The sequence below is a fragment of the Schistocerca gregaria genome, chromosome 3, assembly GCF_023897955.1.
Source record: "Schistocerca gregaria isolate iqSchGreg1 chromosome 3, iqSchGreg1.2, whole genome shotgun sequence".
Classification (NCBI taxonomy): Eukaryota; Metazoa; Arthropoda; class Insecta; order Orthoptera; family Acrididae; genus Schistocerca; species Schistocerca gregaria.
Window position 1 is genome coordinate 847393417 of NC_064922.1, and position 27430 is coordinate 847420846.

Consider the following 27430-nt stretch of genomic DNA (forward strand, 5'->3'; position numbering starts at 1 on the left):
AAGGGGTAAAGATTACTGTGTGTTTGCTCCAGGATAGGGGTAACGGATTCTACATTCACTGCTATCGTACAATTTCACATTTCTGGACCTCAGTAACGATTTATTCACTTCTGCCATAACGTTAGCTTAACACTGAAAATTTCTGAGACACTATGAAATCTAATGGAAATAATAAGGATAATGGACCAGATTTAGTTACAAGTGAATGGCTTGTTTCGTTATGAGAGTAGTGTCTTGTTCCAACGACGCCTCCTTTGCTGGACGTTGCGTACTTTTAGTGATGTAACCACAAACTCCTCCATACTTTCCTCAACAATGTAACCATACAATCATATCAACATTTGTTCGTTCTGTGCATCCGCATGACTTCCTTGAACCAATGAAGAGTATCGGACACTTTCGTTCCCTTTATCGTTACTTTTAGTGTCAGCTCACACACAACTCTGTGGAGGTAATTTAAGCCCCTCCTGCTGTAAACGTTACTGGGTGCAGACTATGTTCTCACTGCGAGAAGATATGTAAGATCTTAGAGACGATATAAAACGCCTAGACATGTTTCTTACACGCCTAATGACAGGTAACAAACTATGGTTAGCATAAAAGAATAGCCTAAAAACTAGGAGAAAGAGACAACCTTTAATAAATCAGTAACAGCTTACTTATTGTGGAAATAATTCAAAAGCCAAGCTCGCTTAAATACTGTATACTGGATAACCGGTTTCAACACACTAATGGTGTCATCATCGGATCTGAATGTAGATTAAAATTTGTAAACCATTTGGATATAACGATACATGAGGCAGACCAGCTGATATAAAATCATTGTCACAAAAAGTGAGAAACAACTGCTCTCATGGTCATTTTTTTCATAAGATACGTAAAACCGAAGTCACAAGACAAAACTATCTGGCACACTAGTGTGCTGACTGTCGTTAGATGAGCAGCGGTCATGTCTCAAATAGTTTTATCTTGTGACTTCAGTTTTACGTATCTGATGGAAAAGAATGACAACAAGAGCAGTTGTTTTATTTTTTTATTTTTGTGACAGTGGTTTTATATCAGCTGGTCTGCTTCATGTGTCGTTATATCCAAGTGGTTTATAAATGTTAAGCTACATTTAGGTCCGACGATGGCACCTTTAGTGTGTTGAAACCGGTTATCCAGTAAACAGTATTTAAGCGATCTTGGCTTTTGAATTATTTCCACAACAGAGTGAGCGCCCCACTACGCACCATGTGTTCACTGCAAAGCTTATTTATTGGTGGAAAGATATAAGATTGCTTCTGACCAATGCCGAAAGTGGAGTAAAACTTGTATCTCAGGATGTGCTGAAGAGGTGATACGCACACTGGACTCGCATTCGGGAGGACGACTGTTCAATCCCGCGTCCGGCCATCCTGATTTTGGTTTTTCGTGATTCCCCTAAATCGATCCACGCAAATTCCGGGATGGTTCCTTTGAAAGGGCACGGCCGACTTCCTTCCCCGTCCCTCCCTAACCCGATGAGACCGATGACCTCGCTGTCTGGACTCCTCCCCCAAACAATCCAATCCAATCCAGGTGATACATAAGGACTGGCTGCTCACAAAAGGAATGATGTTAATGTTATGAGTGTGATGTCAGTTGTTGCAGATCTGCGAAGGGTTGTAGGATGTAGCCGTACAACTTAGGCCATTGACGGCCATGTACGAGCAAACTATCACCGTTTATGACCATCTGCTGCCTAGTTGCTTTACAATGTGGTGAGTGAACCTTGAGGTGCCGATGATGGGGGCGAAACCACAGTCATCTACCTGATGAATGGTTGTATAATATGCAGGGTATTTGGATATTATAAATACAAACGAAAGGGACGAGCGGAGGACACTGAAACAAGCAAGTAATCCTAATAAACATAGCTACGGAAACCGATGTGAAGTTATGCCAATGTTACAATGGTGTTAGTGTCTGGTCCTACGTTCCAGGTATGAGTTCCTAAAGTGAGCAGCAAACACACTGTGCACATGCGCCATTAGAAGTGGTTGCCACAGCTGCACATTCTTTTACAGATGACATCTATTTCAAGTACAGATGTGGTAGTGGTACAGCACTCGAGGCAGCAAGATTGTATCATCAAGCATATCTTCAGAGTAGACAGCAAGACAGTAGTGTGTTCACGAGGTCCCATCAGCGCCTCCACGAGACCAGTTCATTTAATCTCTACATCTGGCATAAAGGTAGACCGAGAACAGTGTCGACACCACGATTGGAGAAGCGTATACTGCAACAAGTTGACACGATGCTGGACGCAAGTATCAGAAGGACTGACGCAGCAGCAAGTATTCCCCGTCCGCCGTACGGTGGATACTATACGAGTGGATGTTGTATCCTTATCACATACAAAGTGTGTAAGCCCTGACTGCACCTGGTTTTCCAGCCCGGATCCTGCTAATGGATCCTTACACCATGTTTGATTGCTCCACAGTTCCTAGTCAACGTGTAATTTACAGACAGCTATAATCTGAACATCCACAGACACGTTTGAGTTTATGAGAGCCCACATGCTACCAATGAAATCAGCGATATTTTTCGTTGGCCTTTCGGGTAGTGTCGGTGGTGATCGGTTGATAGTGTCACGTTTCTTACATCCCCGAATTACTTGTCGTGCGCACATTTATTTCCAGTAATACAAACTAAACAACTTTTTTTATAATGCTCCTTATGGCGAAAGGGTACGTATATGGTACACAGGCACACGTTCATGTGGCTGTTCGGGAATACGTAGCACAAATCTGATATTGCAATTGCCTGCTTTATTCTGAATTATGACACAAAATTCCTTTAGACATGCATTCTGAATTATGAAGAAAAGTTCTTTTGGTCGTGTATGCATTTCCAAAAGACCGTTGCTTCATAATTCAGAATAATACAGGCACTGCAATATCGTATTTATCCGCCAACACTGGGAGAGCGACTTCCAATTAAAATCTCTAATCTGTACGGGAATACACATAATGGATGTACGAGTACAGGTTGTCGACGCATCGTTGACGACATAGAAGTTTGGGCTGGTCTTAGTGATGCACGGATAGACGAATCATTGGCGAACTGAAACGGGTGTCTTGCGACGTCCGCCTCGAGCAGATCCAACGAACGAAAACGAACAAAATGAGATTTAAAAATAAAAATAAAAATGGTAAGACGACAGCTCGCGATAAGTGGGAAACTCGGGTTCGAGTCCCACACCGGCACAAATTTTTGTTTCGTCATTCCATTCTACAGTTGATAGTTGTCCATATTTTGAGATGCAAATAAATTTAATTTAGCACGAATTTTGGAAAACTAGTGTATCAGTCTTGGCTCGCCAATATCACGGCCTGTCCGTTTCCCCTGTTGAGTTTTCTTTGTGTAGCGATATTTAAGAATTATCGCATGTTCCGGCCCTGTTGGTAGTGTAGATGTAATCCACGAGCACGTTGAGTATGGTGGTTAGTCATTCGGAACACATCTGGGATTTTTGAACGTGTGCAGGCATCGATGGTGATAGGTGCTTAGCCTGCCTTTACATGAACGGTGGCCATATGGAAGACTTGTAATGTGTTTACCCTCAAGTGCTAAACTGTAGTTTGTATCCTCGGGAACTCTGCTAAAAGTCGTATGGGAAAAACCATTGGTTTCTGACCTATGTAAATTATGATTATTTTCTTGTTTCATTGTGGTCTGTTCGCTCCCTTTGTTTCTACATATAGAAGTCCATGTGAATCTGACAGAGCTCTTTTTATGTGTACTATTTAAAATAACCACACAAAATTATGTGATTTTTGGTGATCAATAGTAAAATGCTACAGGCTTTGTTTAGTGCGAAAAAATAAACTAGAAGCATTTAAATAATACTTAAATAATTGTGAAAATAAATGTTATATAGCATAAATTAAAAATTTCATAAATTTTTGCCTTAAATCTCGATTTGAACATAAGGGTGCCAGAGACACCACCTTGTGCTATACGTGACAGAAAATTTACCACGCGAGTTAACGTCTTAAATTTCTTTTGAGCAGTTGTAAGATGAGGACGAGAATGTTTCATGCTAGAGTTATCAAACGGTAACTATCTCAATGAAGCCAAAACCTAGGAAGGTTTTGATGTTGGATGCAGATGTTGTGAAGAGAGGTCGACGGCCAGAGTGATGCCAAGGATCACCCATTGGGTTTGGACTGGGAGTCTGAGCAGACCATTACATTTCAGGAATGTTATTGTTCGCATGACATTGACTAGCGGATGCTGCTTGGTATGATATGGTACACTGTCACGCTCACACAATTGAGTCATTGTCTTCGAACTGTTCTGGGGGTGTACTGTAGCTGCAGCTGTATGGGACACATAACGCTGTAAGATGTGTTCACATCCTCTTGCAATTAGCGCTTTTTTGATCTCGATAAGGGGAGCATACCCTGATGACGAACAAGATCCCCCATTACCTTTCACTGTTGGTGGTACACAAGACGAGAGGGTAAAAAAAAAATTCAAATGGCTCTGAGCACTATGGGACTTAACAGATAAGGTCATCAGTCCCCTAGAACGTAGAACTACTTAAACCTAACTAACCTAAGGACATCACACAACACCCAGTCATCACGCAAGACGAGAGGTGATGATCTCCAGGCGTTTGTCGAAACCAAACCCTTCCACCTCAATGCCACAGGTTACAGCATTGCTCATCACTAGAGATCACTTGTTTGTCGTCTACTGCCCAGTGGTGCTGTTTACACCCCCCCACCCCCTCCCCCAAACGCCGCTTAGCACAGAATACACAAACGCCTGGTTTTCGGGATCTGGTTGACTACTGTACACAATTCTGTTTAACGTGCTCCCCACATTGGTTGTGGTAGCTGGAGGGCTGGTAGTACGTTCGAAGTCACGAGTGATTCATTCCTCTGATTCCATGCAATTTTATCTTTTTCATAACCACACTCTACAATGCTTGCCTGTGACTGTCTGTCAGTACCAGAGGCCTTTCTTTTGTTTTAGCTGTGGATTTTCCCTCACATTTCCAATTTAGAATCATGTCACGAACAGACGACTTGGGCAGCTTTAGCAGGGTTGAAATACATGTTACTTATGTGACATTGAATGACTAGTCCATGCTCAAAGTCACTGATTTGTCTCATGTAATCTGTGAATAACATATAAATAGGACCGTTGTCAGTTTACCTTCAGTGACCTGGAACCTAGAAACCTTTAAAATAGCTGATAGGACACTACAGTACATGATCCATTATGCTTAGCCTTTGGATGCACTAGATGTTTTCATGTTGGTGTGATGTGTCAACCTGATGCAGAAGTGTGTGGCTGCTGTTGTGCTCACCCATAGGAGGAGAAGAGCAGGATGGCGGGCGCCAGGCAGGCAGCAGACACAGCCTGGGCTGCCACGGTGACCCAGAGGCGGCGCACCACACCAGGCAGCCGGCTGCAGGGCGAGTAGTCGGTGGGCAGCCGCCACGAGCCGTCAGCCAGGCACTCTCTGCGGGACAGCTCTGCAAGCAGCCAGCAGCAAGTGGGTGATTCAAATGGTTCAAATGGCTCTGAGCACTATGGGACTTACCATCTGAGGTCATCAGTCCCCTAGAACATAGAACTACTTAAACCTAACTAACCTAAGGACATCACACACATCCATGCCAGAGGCAGGCTTCGAATCTGCGAGCATAGAGGCAGCGTGGTTCCGGACTAAAGCGGCTAGAACCGCTCGGCCACAGCGGCCGGCTTACAAATGGGTAGGCAAGTGCTGGTAAGAGCGAGTAGCAGGTGAGCAGCTGCCGTGAGCCACTAGCCAGGCACTCTCTGTGGGACAGCTCTGCAAGCAGCCAGCAGCAAGTGGGTGAGCAGGTGCTGGTAAAGGGGTGTTCTGTAGTGTGAATTATAGTGAGGTGCTGGGGTCCTCAGCACACACAGTAGATGACGCAATGCTAGGAAGAGATGAAAATGTACAGTGTGTGAGTAAAGTAAAAATGGAATGTAGAATATTTCATGTACCTTAAGACAGACTGACCCATGGTGTGGAAGAAGTAACTTAGGCTGCTTATCTTAAGGTGTAAGAAATAAAGGATTTTTCAGAAGTGGTTGTCAATAATTCACAAATGGAATGTACTGTCCAAAAATAGCGTAAAAGCTCCAAAGAAGATTGGTCCACAAATCAACTATTGGTGAGGTATCACATTAATTCGAGTTGGTAACCAGCTCCTAGATACCGCGGTATTTATATTGGTATCTCAAGGTCTGGAATCGACTATCTGTTTGTTTACGCATGCGCAACTTTCCCCCCCCCCCCCCCTCTGTGCACTGTACCGAGCGAGGTGGCGCAGTGGTTAGCACACTGGACTCGCATTCGGAAGGACGACGGTTCAATCCCGCGTCCGGCCATCCTGATTTAGGTTTTCCGTGATTTCCCTAAATCGCTCCAAGCAAATTCCGGGATGGTTCCTTTGAAAGGGCACGGCCGACTTCCTTCCCCGTCCTTCCCTAATCCGATGAGACCGATGACCTCGCTGTTTGGTCTCTTCCCCCCAACCAACCCAACACTCTGTGCACTGTGCCGAAGCGTCCTCACAATCAGTTACGAACGTGAAGGCATCATGCACTGAAGCTACACCAATGAAAAGTACGCTAACATGCACTTCACGTATGGCAAGGTGAACGGTAGTGCCCTTGAGGCTGCACGATTGTATGAGGAAGCTTTTCCTCTCTGCAGGCAGCCCGACAGCCGTACATTTAGCTGGTTACGTCAGCGCCTTAGAGAAAGCGGGAGTTTCGCCCACCATGAGAAGGTCGACCCAGATCCATAACACTCGATGCTGAGGGGAAAAAAGTGTGAAATCTTATGGAACTTAACTGCTAAGGTCATCAGTCCCTAAGCTTGCACACTACTTAACCTAAATTATCCTAAGGACAAACACACACACCCATGCCCGAGGGAGGAATCGAGCCTCCGCCGGGACCAGCCGCACAGGCCATGACCGCAGCGCCTAAGACCGCTCGGCTAATCCCGCGCGGCTATGTTGAGGAAAGAGTGTTAGTATTGTACACGAACGTCTGAGTACTTCAACAAAGAGTATTGCTATCCAAGAGTGTGTCACGAGTCACAGCAGTGCGTCGCGGATTCTACATAGACAAGGACTCTGTCCATATCGTCTCCAGCGAATGCAAGCCCTCAACAATGCAGCCTTCCCTCCTAGAGAGAATTTTTGCGAATGGGTGCAACAACAGTGTGTTCTGAATCCCCTGTTTGTAAGCAGTATTCTGTTCATGGATGAGGCTGGATCTCCCTGTGGCGGTATTCTTAATTACCATAACTGTCAAATTTGGGCCGATGTCAATCCTGATGCAACGCACGTATCACGACATTAGCAGTGTTATTCGTTGAACGTCTGGAGAGGACTGCTAGGAGGCCGCATAATTGGACGACACTTCCTACCACAGAGACTAACCGGACTGCAGCACGCGAGGTTTCTGCGGACTGTACTTCCAGATGTACGTGATGATGTCCCACTGAACCAACACCTGAACATGTAGTTCACGCATGACGGTGCTCCAGCACATTTTCATTTACGAGTGCGTCGGTTTCTAGCACGGACGTATGGTCAACAGTGAATAGATAGAAGAGGGACTCTGCCATGGCCTCCAAGGTCTCTGGATTTAAATCCCATGGATTTCTGAATGGCTCTGAGCACTATAGGACTTATCATCTGCGATTTCTGTCGCTGTCTTTAGTATGAAATATTGTGCTTGAAATATAAGCTGTTCGATTGTACCCCCAATTGACTCAGGCTTCACTAACTGTTTATATTTGGGAAATCGAGTATATGCATTATGGGAAACAGATACGTTTTGCTGCCGATATGAGGCTACATAATGCGGTCTAACATAGATGGTCGATTTGGGTGTTTGCCTCGGATTCCAAGAGCACTTGGCGTTAATCATCTGGATTTATGTGTCTGGGACGATCTCAGAAATGAAGTGTACAGCACTCTCTGTGGTACAGATGATGAACAGTCAAGATGATGCTTGAAGGAATTTGTGATCCACTGCAGAGAAGAATGAGGTATTATAACCTAACTCGAGTACGACAGGTGCCATACTTTCAATAACAGGTACGCGTGTGTAGCACATCGTAACGCATAACGTGCTACAGTAGTGTGTTCTCTCTTGTTAAGGAAGGACATGATGAGCTTTTAGCCCAATAGTATGAGGACTTAACCTAAAAGTTTACATTTCAAGTACATTTTTAGGAACGGGGACAGTACTTCATATTGAAGTGAGCGACGACTCGTAGCGAAACGGCACAAGGGGCTGTCCCCAGTGTAAATCGTTGCCGTGTGTTATCTTTTAAGATATGTGTAAAAAAGCGTCAATACCATTTTTACACACGCCTTCAGTGTAGGAGCATTGTTGAGAGAATGCTGGCGTGGTATAGACAAAGTGAAAGATTGGAATATAATATTTTTAAAAAGGGTTGAGTTATGAGGAAGCTTTAGGTAGAGTATGCATGTGCAAGTGGCTCAAACAGCGAAGAATATGTAAGCTTGTATTCCGGTAAATGAATGTTTTTCTGGATTTTGTATAAAATAAGGGAAGACAAACAAATACTGCGTAGTTATTTCACTCTCACGTGGTGCGTTATTGCGTAGAATTGCGAGAACGAAAGCGGAATGAAAATTATCTTAAACTGTTTCACAGTACACTACAGAAAAACCACTGCAATTATTAAACCTTGTGTCCAGTGGAACAAACAGGCATGCGAGCATTCTGGTGTCTGATAATAATAGCGGTGAACTTAGTCGCCGGCCGCTGCGGCCGAGCGGTTCTAGACGCTTCAGTCCGGAACCGCGCTGCTGCTACAGGTTCGAATCCTGCCTCTGGCACGGCTGTGTGTGATGTCCTTACGTTAGTTAGGTTTAAATAGTTCTAAGTCTATGGGACTGATGACCTCAGATGTTAAGTCCCATAGTGCTTCGAGCCATTTGAATTTGAACTTAATTAAGAAGGCAACTAAAAGAGCTGATAGTAACAACTAACTAGCTAGTCGTAACTTCTCATTGGCAATTAACTCGCAAACTCGATTTTGTTGGAACAACTTTCTTTGTTGTGACAGTGAGTGCAACTCCTGCAAGTTAGACTTCCCTGCAATAACGGTAACTACGCAGGACGGCTGACTCAGCAGGCGAAGCGAAGGGGCTAGCTAATCCTAGAGGCTTGCTGCAGAGGTCACTAGCAGAGCGGAAGTACGTCACACAGCACGCGGAACAAATAGTGCGGAGCTTAGCGTCAGTGTGCATCGGCTTGTAAGTCTTTCTCTGCGGTTTAACCGACAAAGTGTGTGCTCGCTAGTGTGTTTCTGCGAGAGATTTTTTTTTGCATTCTTCACAAGCCGCAGAGGGCACCTCGGTTTAACCACCTTCTGCGATGTGTGTCAAGGTACTGCAACATAATCATCCACACGGATCTGACGACACCAAATGATAACAATAATGCCGTATTTTTACATTTCACAGTTTCATAGCGACAGTCGTATATATGGATCGAATATTTCCCTTACTCTGTTGTGAAATACTAAGCGTATTAGCTTACTTAACATTTTGCTGTAAACTTATTTTGCAATGCAGCCTCGCTGCCTGGCTACAAAGGCGGCTGGTTGCCACGATAACAAAAATTACACAGTGCAGTGTCGAAACATAATTTATTAATGAAACTGTCGGTCGCACAAGAAAATGTTAATATGTTATCTTCTCCATCTCGACTGAACCTATATGGAAACGAACAAGTGCAACGCTGCTTCCCACTGGTGGGAAGCAATCAGAATTTTTCGTAGTCCCCCACATGTGGTATTTTTCTGTTCACATACATCGAAAGCTAGACGCCAATTGGAAACTCAGACTGCCCTTGATTGTTTCACCCACAGCCAGGATACGCCGTTTTGTCGTAAGCCTGCCAGGGACACAAACTAAAGGAGAAAAAGTTCCGGAATAAAACCAACATCTGCCCTCCTCGGAGAGGCACACAAGAATTTCCACAGAGAGAGAGATATCTGTGGTCTTTTACAGCGGACAAGCTTATCCCTCGTCGCCTAAACAGAACCTCGGCTACAAAAGCAAACGCTGTGGAGAGCCAGGACCCGCTCCACAGCCACAGGAGTGCTACACATCTCTTTCACTTTCACACGTGTTGGTCCTGCCTGGGTTCGTCCGTTGTGCCTTCGGTTTCATCGTCCACGCGAACAGCTTACCGAAATAGTAGGTAGATAAATATTTAACCGGTTCATCGAACAGTCAGTCAACAGTGAAAACTTACCTACAGATGTTTAAACGAACTGATCTGACATCAGGAGACTAATCAGACTTTTAACGTAGTGTGGGAACATTTGCAATGTCATGCTTTACCTTTCAGCAGTATTTATAGTTATTTCTTCAGTATGGTTCGTTATATTTTCATTTCGTTGTTCCGAGTGATGGTGATTACATTTGAATGCGTAGAAGTATTCCACCGGAACTGCTGCGAAAAACTGTTGATCTCGTCGTTCTACGGATGTAGAAACTCGTCGACTTCCCCGGTGCTCATATTGAACAAATTCTGCAAGCGTAAATTAATAATAAAATCAACATTATGCCTTTCTCATTTACTTGACCTTCTCTGTCCACGTCCGCTTCCAAATTCATAACAGCAGTTTCATTGCTTTATTTAGGTAGAATCATAACGTAATGATGAGTACCTTAAATAATACTAAAAACTGCTAGCACTTTATTTCCTGTTTTTGTAAGTACGGAGATCAATATTCGTTACGAGAAAAATCCCTTTCTGTGCTGCCGACTTCGTACGCGACGTGAGAGAAGCCTAACAGGCTCCAGGATGATTCATCTTTCCAACACCTCCCACGAGAAGGAGGTAGCATACATTCATGCTTCAGGTTATGTCAACATGTGATGTAAATGGCTGGTGTGGGAGCGGAATCGTTGTAGTTCTGCAAGAAACAAGATGCGAGCATCTAAGGCTGGCACGACCAAACAGCTGTAGTTCAACATCCAGGTAATATAGAGACCACTGCTCTGCACAGTCCTGTCCATTCTTAGTTGAAGTGTGGTGGGAGATGGACGTATTCTGTGGTGCTGTGTTGACTTGTGATACTATCAGTTAGATGAAGAAGGAATTATTGTAAGGGACAGCAAGGGTGAATATGATGTACATATCGGAAAGCGAAAGGAATATAAAATTTTAATATCAATTTTTCATGGAAAGATATTTGAGGTAAGACTGCAGCACTGCGGACTACATTTTAGAAATGATTATTGGAAGCTAGTTGATTTTGTTCACTCGCTCAGAGCCGAAAGAAAGACCGCCCCACTTCCCTGAGTCAGGCATTAACATATTAATTGATTAAGCTGTTTGATTTTTATAGAAATTCTCTGTTAACATTGGACTCCTTTTAAGTCATTGTTCTCTTTGTTAACGATAGTATTGTTCTGCCCTGTGTTATGTGTGAAGCTGTCTTTTTGAATATATATACTTCATTCTAAAATCGTTGTCTTGGGATATCACTGTGTGGGAATAGTTACTCTCTCCCCACTCCATTCTTTGTCGTTACGCATTACCACAAGTGGTACGCAACAGTTGCAAATTTTGTTTGCAAATAGAAATCTTGGTTGCCGCTGCCTGCTTGCTGTTTGCTGTTGTGTTTTCGAGAAATCTTCAACAATGTTGTCAAGACGCGAGGTAAGTGGAAATTTTGATTAGGGCCAGATAATTGTTTTACGTCACTCGCGCATTTTATGGACTACTGGCCACTAAAATTGCTACACCAAGAAGAAATGCAGATAATAAACGGATATACATTGGACAAATATATTATACTAGAACTGACATGTGATTACATTTTCATGCAATTTGGGTGCATAAATCCTGAGAAATCAGTACCCAGAACAACTACCTCTGCCCGTAATAACGGCCTTGATACGCCTGGGCATTGAGTCAGACAGACGTGTACAGTTACAGATGCCCATACAGCTTCAACACGATATCACAGTTCACCAAGAGTATTGTAGCGTACTGTGGCGAGCCAGTTGCTCGACCACCATTGACCAGACGTTTTCAATTGGTGAGAGATCTGGAGAACGTGCTGGACAGGGCAGCAGTCGAACATTTTCTGTGTCCAGAAAGGCCCGTACAGGACCTTCAACATGTGGTCGTGCATTATCCTGCTGAAATGTAGGGTTTCGCAGCGATCGAATGAAGGGTAGAGTCACGGGTCGTAAAACATCTGAACGTCCACTGTTCAAAGTGCCGTCAATGCGAACAAGAGGTGACCGAGACGTGTAACCAATGCCGCCCCATACCATCACGCCATATAATCGGTATTTGAAAACACGCGCGTATTTGAATGCAACGTTGTGTTAAAATTTGAAATCAATCGGATAAGAACCTTCGGAGTTTTAAGATTCTGAACATACGAAAATGTATGTTTTTGCTTATACTAGTATCGCGTGTGGTCGAAATTCGACCAGTTGCTCACTGGACCTGATCCGTAATAGTAAATTTAAATGTGTACAAACGCGTCTGAAATTTTGGCCGCAGAACTGATCCGTAACATATGCTGCATTGTAGCTACATGTATTCTTGAAATAATTCTTTGATTTCTCTTCAATTGTTCGATGATGTGAAGGGAGTCCGTGATACACTGCATTGTAAAATAAATTTTGTGTTAGTGACAGCAAATTACCTTTTCCATTATGACAACACAATGTGAATGTTGTTTTATCGCGTAAAGTCACCTCAGACGCGAAATGATTTGCATAAAAAAATCTGCACTGTAAAGTCATCAAACCGCAATTACAGTTATTAAAATTATTTGTGATTGTGTTCAGGGCACATTTAAATATAGCTTTCAGTACGACAATAGAATTATCGTTACCAACATCTGCATTCTTCCTATTACTTTCTCTACACAACAATTGTGTCGCTCTGGTTCTTCGTCTTTCAGTCCGACCCGTCAACGTTCTTCTCTGAGGCATAGCCTGAAACAAAATAGTTTCCTTATAATAAGGGACGCTGCTGCTACTTAAAATGAAGATACTGAAAATTAGGAATACCTTAAAATTTGTCGTGACGCCAACAGACGAACACACAGGTAGTTCCATTTATTCTTGGACTAAAGTAAGTGAAAAAACGACGCTAATAAACAACGTTATTGTCCCCGATGTCTTCGTTACTACGTTTCGTTTACCACTGTCGTCAACATCAACACCGTAGCAGTTACGGCGCTGTTGCTATCCAGTAAGCGTGCGTTACTGCAAATGAACCATCTGCGACATTCAAACATGAACGTCTGTAGAATAGAACTTAACGAAATGTTGTTACTTTCGTGTGTCGATTCTGCCATAGCACCCGATCGTTACGCGTGGTAAAAGTTGGTAGCAACATCAGAGACAAAGGAATACATTTCTCATTTGTGTCTATGTATACACATGATGATTTTTTCTTTTCTTCATATGTATTGCAAAGTTCCATTCGAATTATAAAAGGATCAGTGCCCTCCTTGTACAATTAATATTAAAAATCGGTACTTCAATTTTCGTGTTCACGTATTAATATTATGATAGATATAAACGTTCGTTTGTTCAAAATCCTAAATTTTTGGAATTTCTTTTCCGATTAATTTCAAATTTTGACAAAACGTTGGATTCGATTACGACGGTATTTTTATGTACCTACGGGAGCGCTATATGTATAGGATATTATGCTTTTAAATTTGAACGAGATATTGTCTACTAGTATTTCAAGTCGTTTTACGCAGCATATTGATTGACCATACCATGAAGATCCCATGATGACAGCACAGCTCTGTCTAAACTAGTTATCCAAATGAAGATGCTTCTTTTCTTTTTAGCGATCTTGGTTTTTCAAATTTTCTTCAGTTATCAGACATCGTAGATGTCAGGAATGTATAGCCATCTATTCTGCTTCAGAGAGTGGGCCACCATCTCTTCTCCACTTTTTTGATGACTCGTAGACGTCCAACGCCATGTCACCTGCTCGTGGTATAAACGTCCTTGAGACGCTTTCTGTAGATGCCCCCAACAGTAGTACACGAACAGCCGACCAGATTCGCGGCTCTCGAGATGCTCATTCCTGAGCGCTGAGACACCACAAGCTGCCCTTGCCAGAAATGCTTATGTCAGTGGTTTTCCCCATTTGCGTCCTGTATCGTCCCTAAAATGATTCACCAGTCGTCTTTGCTACTGTTACGTAAGTCTTTTACCGCCTCACGTGATCGCAATGCTGTCCGGTGGCATTCGGTTTCGCGATGGGCAGTAGCCATAACGTTTTGCTTGATCAGTATAGTTGGTATTGCTGCTTACAAACTAGAACGTGCACGTAGCTCTTAGACGGGTCGTCCTCGGTAGCGATGAAATCGGATCCGAATGACTGTCAGCTTTGCCGCGAATCAACCTCTCCTCCGGTACCCAAGGGCAGGACGAGTTCGCAGATGTCTCCAGCTTGCACCACATTCCACGCATTTCCGACGGCTGCGCTGTGTCTCGGGGCTAAACACGATGGCGGAAACGAGGTTTACGCTGGACCGCAACCCTGCCGAAAACAGACACCGCTGACGTCAGGCCGTGTGGTAGAAGTGGAAGGAGGAAACCACCGAGGTATTTACGATCCGTTCCGGGATGCATGACTGCGAAGGTTTTCAGTGTAGAAACGGCAATTTCCAAGAACGTTTGCCTCTCGAAGCCGCGGGCTCTAAATGATAGATATCGAACGTCGGATTCTAAATCGATCACGCGACTGTAGTAGTAGGCTTCATGATAAATTATTTGTGTATCGCTAAGGGAGCCTACACGGTTTATGTCGGTATTGAGTTGGAGTGTCTGCGGTAGTAGGCATTTCTTCAGCCGATTGACTCACTTGGAAGACTCTAATTCCATGCTTATGTAATGTAGAAAATTCTTTGAATTTTTGTCGGAAATGTGGTCTAATACCGGATAACGAAAGGAGGGACTGTGAACACGGTGGTGGGGCGGTCTATAAAAGTTCGTAAGAAGAGTTCTGACAGCGAAATTCTTTTACAATTTCATTGTGAAAACTGTGGTAAACGGAAGACTATCAGGAAGAACACATGGTTTCACTATTCACAGTTATTGATCCAGAACAGAATAATTCTTGTATCTTACTGGATTAGGGACTTCGTCCTGCAAGCAACAGCATCGGAAATTGACTTAGCTACCAATACCGTATGTGATTTTGCAGAGAAGTGTATCATATAATTGTGACGAACGACAGTGTACCGATCAGTGGACCAAATAAAGTAGTTAAAGCGGACGAGTCGCACACACCGAGAAGGAAAAACCAGAGAGGACGACCTTTAAAGAATCAAATCGAACATATTTGGGTATTCGGTGGTATAGAACGAGAGTGCCGGAAATGCTCTGTGGTAATAAAGTTCTCCAAATACGGGGTGACTTTAGCCAGTTTTATAAAAAGTACTTTATACTACCCAGTAGCAAGGTGATTACTGACGGCTTTCAATCCTACAAGATACTGAAAGCAGAAGAAGTCAACCACGAGTTATTGAACCGTTGTGTAGAATTCGTGTTCCGATGACAGCAGTGTACACACGCAGAACATCGAGTGGCTGAGGAAATCAGCGAAATCTTCCATTAAAAGAGAAGAGCGTCGAGGAGAAAGGAACGAACTCCACTTCTTTCAGTATCTGTATTTTCATAACATGGGGTTGCAAGAACAAGTTGACGCATGTGACACTCTAGCCATATTTTTGTGTGAAGTTGGCAGAGTCTTCCAGGTAGCACACACATCAAATGGACATTCTCGTGACGAAAACGTCGACGACGAGTGAGGTAAGTCATTTCCTTCGTAATTACAAGTATTTTAGTCAACGCTCTTCTTTTGTCGTTGCTGTAGTGACCACTGTAAAAACTGCTCATAACGCCCGCCACTACAGTCGGGGCAGCAATATAGAATCGCACTTTCTATACGTATCGTTTGGAACCCACGGCTTCGATAGACAAACATTCTTGGAAATTACCGTATAAACGGTCGATTCTTCCACATTCCACATTCTGTCGGTGGCAATAACTATACGGCTGGAAATCCAAGATTTGTATCTGGTATCAAACAGTCAAGATAAAATCAGGGATGCCAGAAAGGCAAAGACCTACAGGGAAACGTCCCTATAAGAAAACTCATCGGAAACAATTAACGCAATATTGTGTTTTCTTTTGCAACATATTAGTCACAGTTCTTTGAATGTTTTCATACTGAGAATACTGAATAGCGATCTGTTTTAATTGTTAAAAGCCGTTCAACAGTCAAGATCGCATAAAATATTTCTCTATTTAAGATAACCGGTTTTAAAAGACTTTGCTGTCGCCTTCAGGTCCGTAGCAAAGTGCTTATACATGGGATGTGTCTCATAAGTTAATATGTAACGTTTGATGTAAAAGTTTTAGTTCGGCATTATAAAAACCGTAGTGGACCTGCACATTTACGTAACTTATAAATCTTTATGTTGTAAAACGTGTTCATTTCACACCGAACCCCACGTACAAGATATGAATTGGCTAAAAATAAGCACATTATAAAAGATTTGTCATCACTAAAATATTTAAAAACGTATAGCAGCATTTGGAAAAGGCCATATCCACATATGTGTTGCTCACAGATTCTTGTTGCATCACGCAAACACGGTACACCTGCAGCTGTGTACTTGTGCACCTGTCCAGATTGCGGCATATAAGCGCCACAATAACAACGAAATAAACTATTGCACAGTAAGTACCTTAATTTTTCTATTACGCATGGAATAATAAGAATCTGTAAAGGGGATTGTCACAATTAAATATGTATTTCTGTTGCCAGTAAAGCACAGTTTTGTAATCATTACTGTTCTTAAAGGCCACTCACTAAGGTAATTAATTTTAAATATTGTAAGGGGACATCCTCCTCTGGCATTACTTTTCCTCAACAGTAGTTGTCGGTACCAGTATTATTTTTCGAATTTTCGGCAGGTCAGCTGCTTTTCTGAAAACTTTCATATAATCTTATACAAGGAATGTTATTTTCAAGCTAAGATTTATGAAAATGAATTACTTCATAAAATGTTTTAGTCTCGATGTTATAATATTGGTTACTATGAATATTTCTGGATTCATTTATGAAATAATAATCGAAAGTAATAATGTAACAGAAACTAGTAGAAATTCATTTGTTAAAAAAACCGTAAACACTTTCTGATATTGTTATTACCGCACAATGACGTAGTAGTATGCGTGCCTCTGATGTCATCGGACGTATTTTCGTATTTTGTGCGAAAATGTAATTTCGGCTTTGTTAATGTGAAAAATTAGAAGAGTGGATGATATACTAAAATGTGAGAAAATATATCAGCGTAAAAACAAAAATTCTGCAACAACAATCTTAAAATTTATGTAGTTCAATGCAACCGTGAGGACCTAAAGTGAGATATTTTCAGGTTCAAGAATCAGACCCCCAGACAAGAAGAACTGGAACCAACTCAATATGAAAAACTAAGTGAACTAGAACGTTTATTGTAATCTTCGCTCCTCTCAAATCTTCATCAAAGACTAATAGGGACAATAGATGGAATTAGGAAGGAGCAGCAGATACCAATTTGAAAAGAGAATTATTTACGATCTGTCACATGGTTCCGATGTAAGACCCATCTAGTTGCTGCAACACACTATACAAATGTTGTCTTTGCAGTAACACCTGTCTGTTATACCTTATAAGCTGTTTAAAGTGGATTCCACTATCTAGAATATGTCCAGCATATGCAAACAGACATGCTATTGTCTACCGTGTATGTGTGACGTAACAAGTATCTGTGAACAATATCTTTATGGACATGGCATTTTGCAAAAGATCCTTTATGCCTTTAAATACTTTAGTGATGACAAACCTTTTATAATGTCCTGATTTTTATCCACTTGACATTTTATGCTTGATGTTCAGCGTAAAACGAACACTTATTACAACAAAATGATTTTTGAGGTGTGTAAACGTATAGGTCCGCTTCCGGTTTTTATAATACCAAACTAAAACTGTTATATCAAATGTTAAATGTTAACTTATGAGACATATTCCATGTACATGCGCTTTCTTACAGACCTGAATGTAACAGCAAAGCCTATTGAAACCGGTTGCCTTAAATAAAGAAATATTTTATGCGATCTTGGTTGTTGAATGAATTTTAATAATTTATAGTTCAGTTTAATAGATGGGCATCCACAGCCAAATTTTTGCAAGTTGAATGAAAACCGTTGCAACTGTTGTAAAAACCGTAAACAATTTTATGCTAGGACCATACGACAGTGACAAAAAATATACAGAAGACCAAATACCTGTACTAAGTGGTCAGGCTACTTTTACAATGCGATCGAAACCCTGTCTGCAAATTTTTTAGGAAATTTTACGAAAAGCGATGGGCGGGGAAACGCAGCATGAAACTAGAACCTCTGAACAAATGGGATCAGAGAAAAGCAGAAGCATGAGCAACCTCCGATAAATTTTAAGGAAATGGTAGGAAAATGGGCGTACAAAAATAAAGCGTACTAAAGAAAAGGAGCCAGAAGTCCCACTAAATATTGGGCTTCGCGGCTCTCTATGCTACTGTGCTAATGTGGAGAAAAAGTTTGAGGATGTGAAACTGTATATGTAATGAAAGGATTTCCACAGATTGTATGAAAATTCCTAGCATTTTCCCGATACTAAGGTGGTCAATCGCACTACAAATGATGATTTTCTTAAATTTATCACTTTCACATAATTTACTGTATTTTCGTCTTGCTGTAATACATTTTCGGTATGTTGTTTTGTACATCTTAAGGGATTTAATGAAAATGTTGAAACCGTGATGTATTTCTAATGTCTCCTTGTTTGTTTTTCATCTGGAAAAGATAGCATGAATCAAGTTTGGAGTTCCATTTCCTTTGATGATAAATGTATTTCATCTATAAACACAATTTTTTTCTTTTGTTTACATCCATGTGTTATTAACATAATCCCCCAAATGTCTATTTTCAGAAATTGCTATTGAAAGCAAAATCAAAATTTGATCACACCAATCGGTTTCTCTGTATATGATGTGAATATGATATAAATAATACTGAAATTTCTCTCTATTTGAAAATCTGTACTAATTCTTTGCTGTCTTATAAAATTTATAATTTCAACGAAACTCATATTCTTTTGGTAAGGAGTTAAGATTGACGTAACGCGAGACTTCTGGTAGCAGTGCAGCCACCCTCGTACACACCTCTAATACTCTATAATGCATCACAGGAAACTTTATTAGTCTGCTAAGATATTTCGCTCCTCATGTGTCACTTTCTAGTTCCACTCAGTAGGAACAGCCCCTGCCCCTCCACTCTATCTCACACCCTCACCCACTTTCCGTCACACTCTCACCCACTCTCCCTCACACTCACACTCACTTTCCCTCACGCTTTCACCGACTCTCTCAACGACTCTCTCTCATGCTGTCACAAACTCTCTCTCATGCTCTCCCTCACATTCTCACCCACTCTCCCTCACCCTCTCACCCACTCTTTCTCACACTCTCTCCCACTCTCTGTCTCACTCCCCTCACATTCTCACCCACTGTCCCTCACACTCTCACCCACTGTCCCTCACACTCTCACTCACTCTTTCTCAAACTCTCACACACTCTCTCTCATGCTGTCACAAACTCTCTCTCATGCTCTCCCTCACATTCTCACCCACTCTCCCTCACCCTCTCACCCACTCTTTCTCACACTCTCTCCCACTCTCTGTCTCACTCCTCTCACATTCTCACCCACTGTCCCTCACACTCTCACCCACTGTCCCTCACACTCTCACTCACTCTTTCTCAAACTCTCACACACTCTCTCTCATGCTCACACAAACTCTCTCTCTCTCTCTCTCTCTCTCTGTCTCTCTCTCTCTCTCTCTCTCTCTCTCTCTCTCACACACACACACACACACACACACACACACACACACACACACACACACACACACACACACTCACTCACTCACTTCACACACATGCGTTTATCTTCCCCTGTACTCACGTGGGCAGTGCGGCAGCTGTGAGCTGACGGTGGTCTGTGGAGGGCACGGCAGATGCTGCTCAGATGGCGCTGGGGCTTCAGGCCAGCAGGTCCACCCATCCCATGACAGCGGACACCGATCTGTAAACAATACAGTGAAATGTAGTACATTCCAGTCGGCTAATACCTGACACACAAACATCCATAACTGAAATAAACGTTAATATCAGCAACAGCTCATCATGCTATGGACTCACATGACATGTGGAACATCCTACATGACTAAAAGAAACTTGTTAGCGCTGGGTCTAAGGCTAGCACACCTATCTCGATGCCGTTTCAAATGTGCCCATCGCAAGTGATGTCACCTAATGATGCCACGTTGCCTCTCCCCGCCAGAAGACTCACTGATGAACAATGTGTTGTGTTCAAGATATTAAGTCACAATGCACCATTCTAGTTCTAGAGATAGCACATCAACAACCACAGAGTTGGACAAATCAATCAGAGGATTAATGTACTTGGAGAGAAAAATGAGTTTTTCTTACTTGGCAAACGCAAAGGCTTAGAAACACACTGAGTATCTCGCAAAAAATCCAGAGTTTAACATTAACAGAGACTTAGAAACGATCGCGACTGGAACAGGAGAAGGGAAAGTGACAGTTGTATACAAAGTAACCACCGGGCTTGCAGAGTAGAATTCTTCTCCGTGCGTCTGATGGACCCAGATGTCGCTGTTGGTCGTTGTTCTAGACTGGCATTCAGGAGGACGACAGTTCAAATCCGCGTCCAGCTATCCAGATTTAAATTTTCCGTGGATTCTCAAAATCGCACCAGACAAATGCCGGAATGGTTACCTTGAAAGGGTACTGCCGATTTCCTTCACTATCTTTGCAACAATCCGAGGTTGTGCACTGTCTATAATGTCTTCGATGCCGCAGGGACATTAATCTTCCTTCCTTCCACGCATCTGCTATTCTGCATCCTATGGTCCTCTAGGTTCGTCCATCATGCATTAGTTTACCGTAAAATAACCAGATTTCGCTGTTTTTTAAAACTGTGCACCATGTCAATTTCTGCTATACTCATATATTTCTTAATATCTCAAGTCAACAAGTTTCTCTCATTCATTTCGAGTTGGCCTCTTTGCATTTACTGTTAAATTTACTCATAATTTACGTATACTGCTGGGTTCTTCCGTCGTTAATGAATTCTTAGATATTGTTTTACGTGAACTGCATACGCAGTTGAAAATACGAACAACTATCAGCTGTATAAGGGAATGATGATAGTGAAAATTTATTCCGGAACAAGAATTGAAGCCGGATTTCCCGTTCTATGCTATCCATCGCCTTACCGATTCGGCTATCCGTGCACGACTCACAGTCAGATACAAACTTCCACATGTCGTCGTCGCTGGGTCAAAACTTGTACTCGTACACATTATATAAGTCTCGTACATGGGGGACATTTTAACTGGAAGTAACTGCCCGGTATCGGCGGATGAAGACGATATTGGAGTTCCTGTATTATTAAGAAGTACGGCATAAATTTCAGCCGTCGTCATTTCCTTATACAGACGATGGCTAAGCGAGTATGTTTAACAGCACAAGCAGTGCAATATTCTTCACCCATCCATAAGCTCGAATATTTCCTGAGCGATCCACAGCTCCTTGGCCTCTTCTCTGGCCATGCCTACACCGTCCATAACTGCCTTAATTGGTTACTTTTATGTTATAGGTCACTCCTCATGTACTAAAACAATCTTCACACTTTCACTTTGGTTCCTCCACACCGCATCGGAATGATGCTGTTGTCACAGGATAACACGGTGGCCGGTATATTTTAGTGCTAACATTATTCTCCCAGTAATTCCCCCCTCAATCCACATTCCCACTCCCGATTCTTCAAAGAAACCACGTATAAAACATTTCCAAATGTGCTATGACGTTACATATGAGTTAATGTTTTAAATATTTGACGTTAAGCACGTAAAACGTTTATGTCTGAACTCCAAAACTGGATGGGCGAGGATCATTCCGTGAGGAATAAACTGTATTTCTTTCATTATTTTGTGCGACTGTAAGCAAGGAGATGTTTAGAAAAGGTTTTAAGTTACGTCATATTGAAGCGAAGAATGAAAATCTGGACCAAGACGGGATTCTAATCCAGGACTCCTGCTCATTAAACAGATGTGCTAACCACCACATCACCCCGGCACAGTGGCTTTGCACAACTGAATGGACTACCCTAGCGCGCCTTCCTCTTCACCCCAAATTCATTTTCACACCTCAGCCCACTTGGTATTCCCCATAAACTCGAACACCATTTCAGGGCTCCCCAAGCGCATTGGAATAGCACCTCAGCATTGAACGAAACGAGGGATCCTGTCTGAAACCAAGGCATAGGTGCTTTAATCAGATAAAACTCTTCTTCAGGTGTGACTTTTCAGGCTTTGTCTACGATCTGTTGCAAATACTCTTCTCTGATTTGCCGCCGGATCATACCGTGCAAATGGCATAACATTTCGTCACGTCTTCAGATGGCCGTAGTTGCTGTGGTCGCTACTGCAAGACGCGACTGATGGCCATCAAGGCGTCGAACCGCTGTATAGACGAAATATTGTGGGATTTGCACAACAGGATCCGATGGCAAACCCGAGATGAGTATTTGCACTCTTCAAGTGTTAGACATCATGGCTAAGATTTGGAAATGTCTGCGGAATCATATAGTTTTATTTCCTTACATTATATGTTAAGTTTGTTGTAAGTCACGTAAGTGTTCTCAGACTCAAATACCGTAGTAATATAGTGTGGGTAATTTGCGTGCCCCACTTACACTGCTTCTAGACACGTACAGTTACCGAAGGAGGTGACGCAGCGGTTAGCACACTGGGCTCGCATTCGGGAGTACAACGGTTCAAACCCGCGTCGGGCCAGACTCCGTAATTCTCCTAAATTGCTGCAGGCAAATGCCGGGTTGGTTCCTCTAAAAGGCCACTCCTGATTTCCTTTCCCATTCTTCCCTAATCCGATGGGACCGATGACCTCGCTGTCTGGTCCCTTCAAAGCAATGAACCAACCATCTACAGTTTGTAACTTTAATGTTTTAATTATTGTGTCATACCTTGAATGTGAAGTTGGTTGGTTGATTTTGGGAGACGGTACCAAAAAGCGAGCTCATCGCTCCCATTTAACGTGAGTTATACGTATGAATGAGTAGATACCCCAGCTTTTTAAGTTTTTAAATTCGGTTCATAATTACGCGGAATATTGACAGTCAAATTATTACAGACTCTCGAAGTTTTTCGATAGGCAACCCGTAATTGGGATTGAGAGACTGAGTGACAGTTTAGTATCGTTCAGATGCTAAGAATATAGTCTTATACTGTGGGCATTGCTTAAGAGCGAATTTTTTGAAATTCTACCACTGAGGCAGTGGTTCCCAAGCTTTCTTAGGCCATTACCCCTGAGTGCAATCAGACATTAGCTCTGTCCCCCAGCCTTCCCCCTCCCCGACTCCTCCACCGTCTGTTGCCCCCCCCCCCCCTTCCCCACATTATTACTAACTTTAGATTGTAGAATGAAAGACTTTTCTTGGAGCACTTTTATTTTTAAAATGATAAAAGATGAATGATATTCAGTTTGTGTTCAAAATGGTTCGTCGAAGGAATTCGTGATGCATCGCAGGTGCTACTCACTACCCCTTATCAGATAAGAAAGCTAACTATCAGCACTGAGGGTACACACCTGTTACAAAACATGCTTTCCCTGCATTACTCCCCTCCATTGCGGCATTTGCTTGACCTGCATACTGCAACCCCATTTAAAATTAACCAAGTTAAAAAAGTTATTTGCTGCACTCCATATTTCTGAACTGGAAGCAATTTGAAGACTCTAGACTGTTAATGCTTTGTACCTGACCACAGATACTAATCGTAATAGTAATAGTAACAATAATACTGTGTACAGCACTATAGCAGCCGTCATGTAGTTACTGCTATGTCGTGCTGCCAATTAATTTATTTATCTGTTTCGAAGAGAGTAATGAAGCAATTTCTTAACTACTGCAGGTAGTATCTACAACTTCACAGATTCAGCATTTGTTCCATGTCTCACTTCTATCAGCAGCGATATACGAGACAAAGCAGAACATATTTGTGTAACGGGTGGACTATGTGAGAAACCTGTAACCTCCATCGCATTAATATTACTAACTTGAGAAAAAGTAATTATTGATCATTTATATAATAGCATTAATATTACTAAGTTCAGAAAAAGTAATTATTGGTAATTTATACAATCGGTATTAGAGACTCATTAAATCGTGATAATACGATTAGTAATGATGTTTTGAAAATAATTTAGATTCGTGGCTGAAGCAGAGTCGAATCGTTCAGATTTTACTCCTCATAAAATTTCAGTTTAGCCCTCAGAGGTAGTTTTTCCAGGTTGGGAACCACTGCTCTAAGGGGATGAATTTTTTTAAAAAATATGTCACTATTGAGGCAGTTTTGCAGCTAGAACCACGACAATTGGTATTTGGTATCTCGGTCAGTAACAAAGATATACTTGCTACAGTATTTCTGAAAATTCAACCCCTCAACTGGTGAACCATGGGCGACTTTTCTAAAATAAATCGTTAGTAAAATACTAGTGAAACATTTTTAAAGCTACAGCAATCAAAACTGGTATTTGACTTCATGGTTGGAAATAAGAAAAATACGTGTTTTAGTGTTTTTGGATATAGGAAAATATTTCATTGTGGAAGTGGATTTGCTACTTCCTCAGAAGTACATTTGCAAAAGAACATGCCCTTAACTAGCTTAAAAAGCTTAGAAGGTGCTGTAATTTGTAAACTAGATCAAAGAATGCTACGTGACAGTCATCACGAGAAATCGGCTTTGTCCAAACTGCATAAAATGAAACTATTGTCTAAATCACTAATTTTTCATTAGGCGTAATATAAGTTTATAAAATTAGTTTTGTTGTAATTACTATGGAAACGTACCATTACTGATGACAAAATGTATGCCGCGTTTAAATGTGATGCCACGTACAGGAATATCGATTTGAGATGAGAGAATTCAGTATCGGGAGTGATACTAGCACTGATACCTATACAACCACTTATACGATGTCTCCTTTTTTACACTCCTGGAAATTGAAATAAGAACACCGTGAATTCATTGTCCCAGGAAGGGGAAACTTTATTGACACATTCCTGGGGTCAGATACATCACATGATCACACTGACAGAACCACAGGCACATAGACACAGGCAACAGACCACGCACAATGTCGGCACTAGTACAGTGTATATCCACCTTTTGCAGCAATGCAGGCTGCTATTCTCCCATGGAGACGATCCTAGAGATGCTGGATGTAGTCCTGTGGAACGGCTTGCCATGCCATTTCCACCTGGCGCCTCAGTTGGACCAGCGTTCGTGCTGAACGTGCAGACCGCGTGAGACGACGCTTCATCCAGTCCCAAACATGCTCAATGGGGGACAGATCCGGAGATCTTGCTGGCCAGGGTAGTTGACTTACACCTTCTAGAGCACGTTGTGTGGCACGGGTTACATGCGGACGTGCATTGTCCTGTTGGAACAGCAAATTCCCTTGCCGGTCTAGGAATGGTAGAACGATGGGTTCGATGACGGTTTGGATGTACCGTGCACTATTCAGTGTCCCCTCGACGATCACCAGAGGTGTACGGCCAGTGTAGGAGATTGCTCCCCACACCATGATGCCGGGTGTTGGCACTGTGTGCCTCGGTCGTATGCAGTCCTGATTGTGGCGCTCACCTGCACGGCGCCAAACACGCATACGACGATCATTGGCACCAAGGCAGAAGCGACTCTCATCGCTGAAGACGACACGTCGGCATTCGTCCTTCCATTCACGCCTTTCGCGACACCACTGGAGGCGGGCTGCACGATGTTGGGGCGTGAGCGGAAGACGGCCTAACGGTGTGCGGGACCGTAGCCCAGCTTCATGGAGACGGTTGCGAATGGTCCTCGCCGATACCCCAGGAGCAACAGTGTCCCTAATTTGCTGGGAAGTGGCGGTGCGGTCCCCTACGGCACTGCGTACGATCCTACGGTCTTGGCGTGCATCCGTGCGTCGCTGCGGTCCGGTCCCAGGTCGACGGGCACGTGCACCTTCCGCCAACCACTGGCGACAACATCGATGTACTGTGAAAACCTGACGCCCCACGTGTTGAGCAATTCGGCGGTACGTCCACCTGGCCTCCCGCATGCCCACTATACGCCCTCGCTCAAAGTCCATCAACTGCACATACGGTTCACGTCCACGCTGTCGCGGCATGCTACCAGTGTTAAAGACTGCGATGGAGCTCCGTATGCCACGGCAAACTGGCTGACACTGACGGCGGCGGTGCACAAATGCTGCGCAGCTAGCGCCATTCGACGGCCAACACCGCGGTTCCTGGTGTGTCCGCTGTGCCGTGCGTGTGATCATTGCTTGTACAGCCCTCTCGCAGTGTCCGGAGCAAGTATGGTGGGTCTGACACACCGGTGTCAATGTGTTCTTTTTTCCATTTCCAGGAGTATATAATTCGCCATATGAAATTAAATTAAGTCGGTGGGAACACTCCAGTTATGCAAAGACTCGCAGCCATGTAAAGGGTTGCTGACTCTTTTTATAGTGTGTAGATTTACCAATGAGCAATCGCCATGACAACATACAAATTCGATTAAAGAAAAAACAAAAGAAAGTCAGTGCGGAGCATACAGGTTACGCTGGAGAAGCAGTAGGTTGGGTAAGCTACAGTAGTAATAATATAGTGCATGTAGACGCATGTTGGTAAGCTACAGTAGTAGTAATATACTGCATGCAGATGCGGGTTGGGTAAGCTACAGTAGTAATAATACACTGTATGTAGATGCGGGTTGGGTAAGCTTCAGTAGTAGTAGCATACTGGATGTAGAAGTCCTGGATGTAGAAATACTGTATGTAGAGGCGGGTTGGGTAAGCTACACTAGTAGTAGTATACTGTATGTAGACACGTGTTGGGTAAGCTTCAGTAGTAGTAGTAGTATACTGGATGTAGATATACTGTATGTAGACGCGGGTTGGGTAAGCTACAGTAGTAGTAGTATAAAATATGTAGACGTGGGTTGGATAAGCTACAGTAGTAGTAATACACTGTATGTAGACGCGTGTTGGGTAAGCTTCAGTAGTAGTAGTATACTGGATGTAGATATACTGTATGTAGACGCGGGTTGGGTAAGCTTCAGTAGTAGTAGCATACTGGATGTAGATATACTGTATGTAGACGCGGGTTGGGTTAGCTACACTAGTAGTAGT

At 42.8% G+C, this 27430-nt stretch overlaps 1 protein-coding gene across 1 annotated transcript in view; it reads right to left on the reverse strand.

Annotated features, from left to right (window-relative positions):
- LOC126354754 (corticotropin-releasing factor receptor 2-like) overlaps window positions 1-27430 on the reverse strand; it is a 310840-nt gene that overhangs the window by 98470 nt on the left and 184940 nt on the right. The window contains exons 4-5 of the mRNA XM_050004635.1: window positions 20121-20240; window positions 5345-5513 (exon numbers count right to left, since the gene is read on the reverse strand). Coding sequence (XP_049860592.1) covers window positions 5345-5513; window positions 20121-20240 — 289 coding nt within the window. The remainder of the gene's footprint in view (window positions 1-5344; window positions 5514-20120; window positions 20241-27430) is intronic.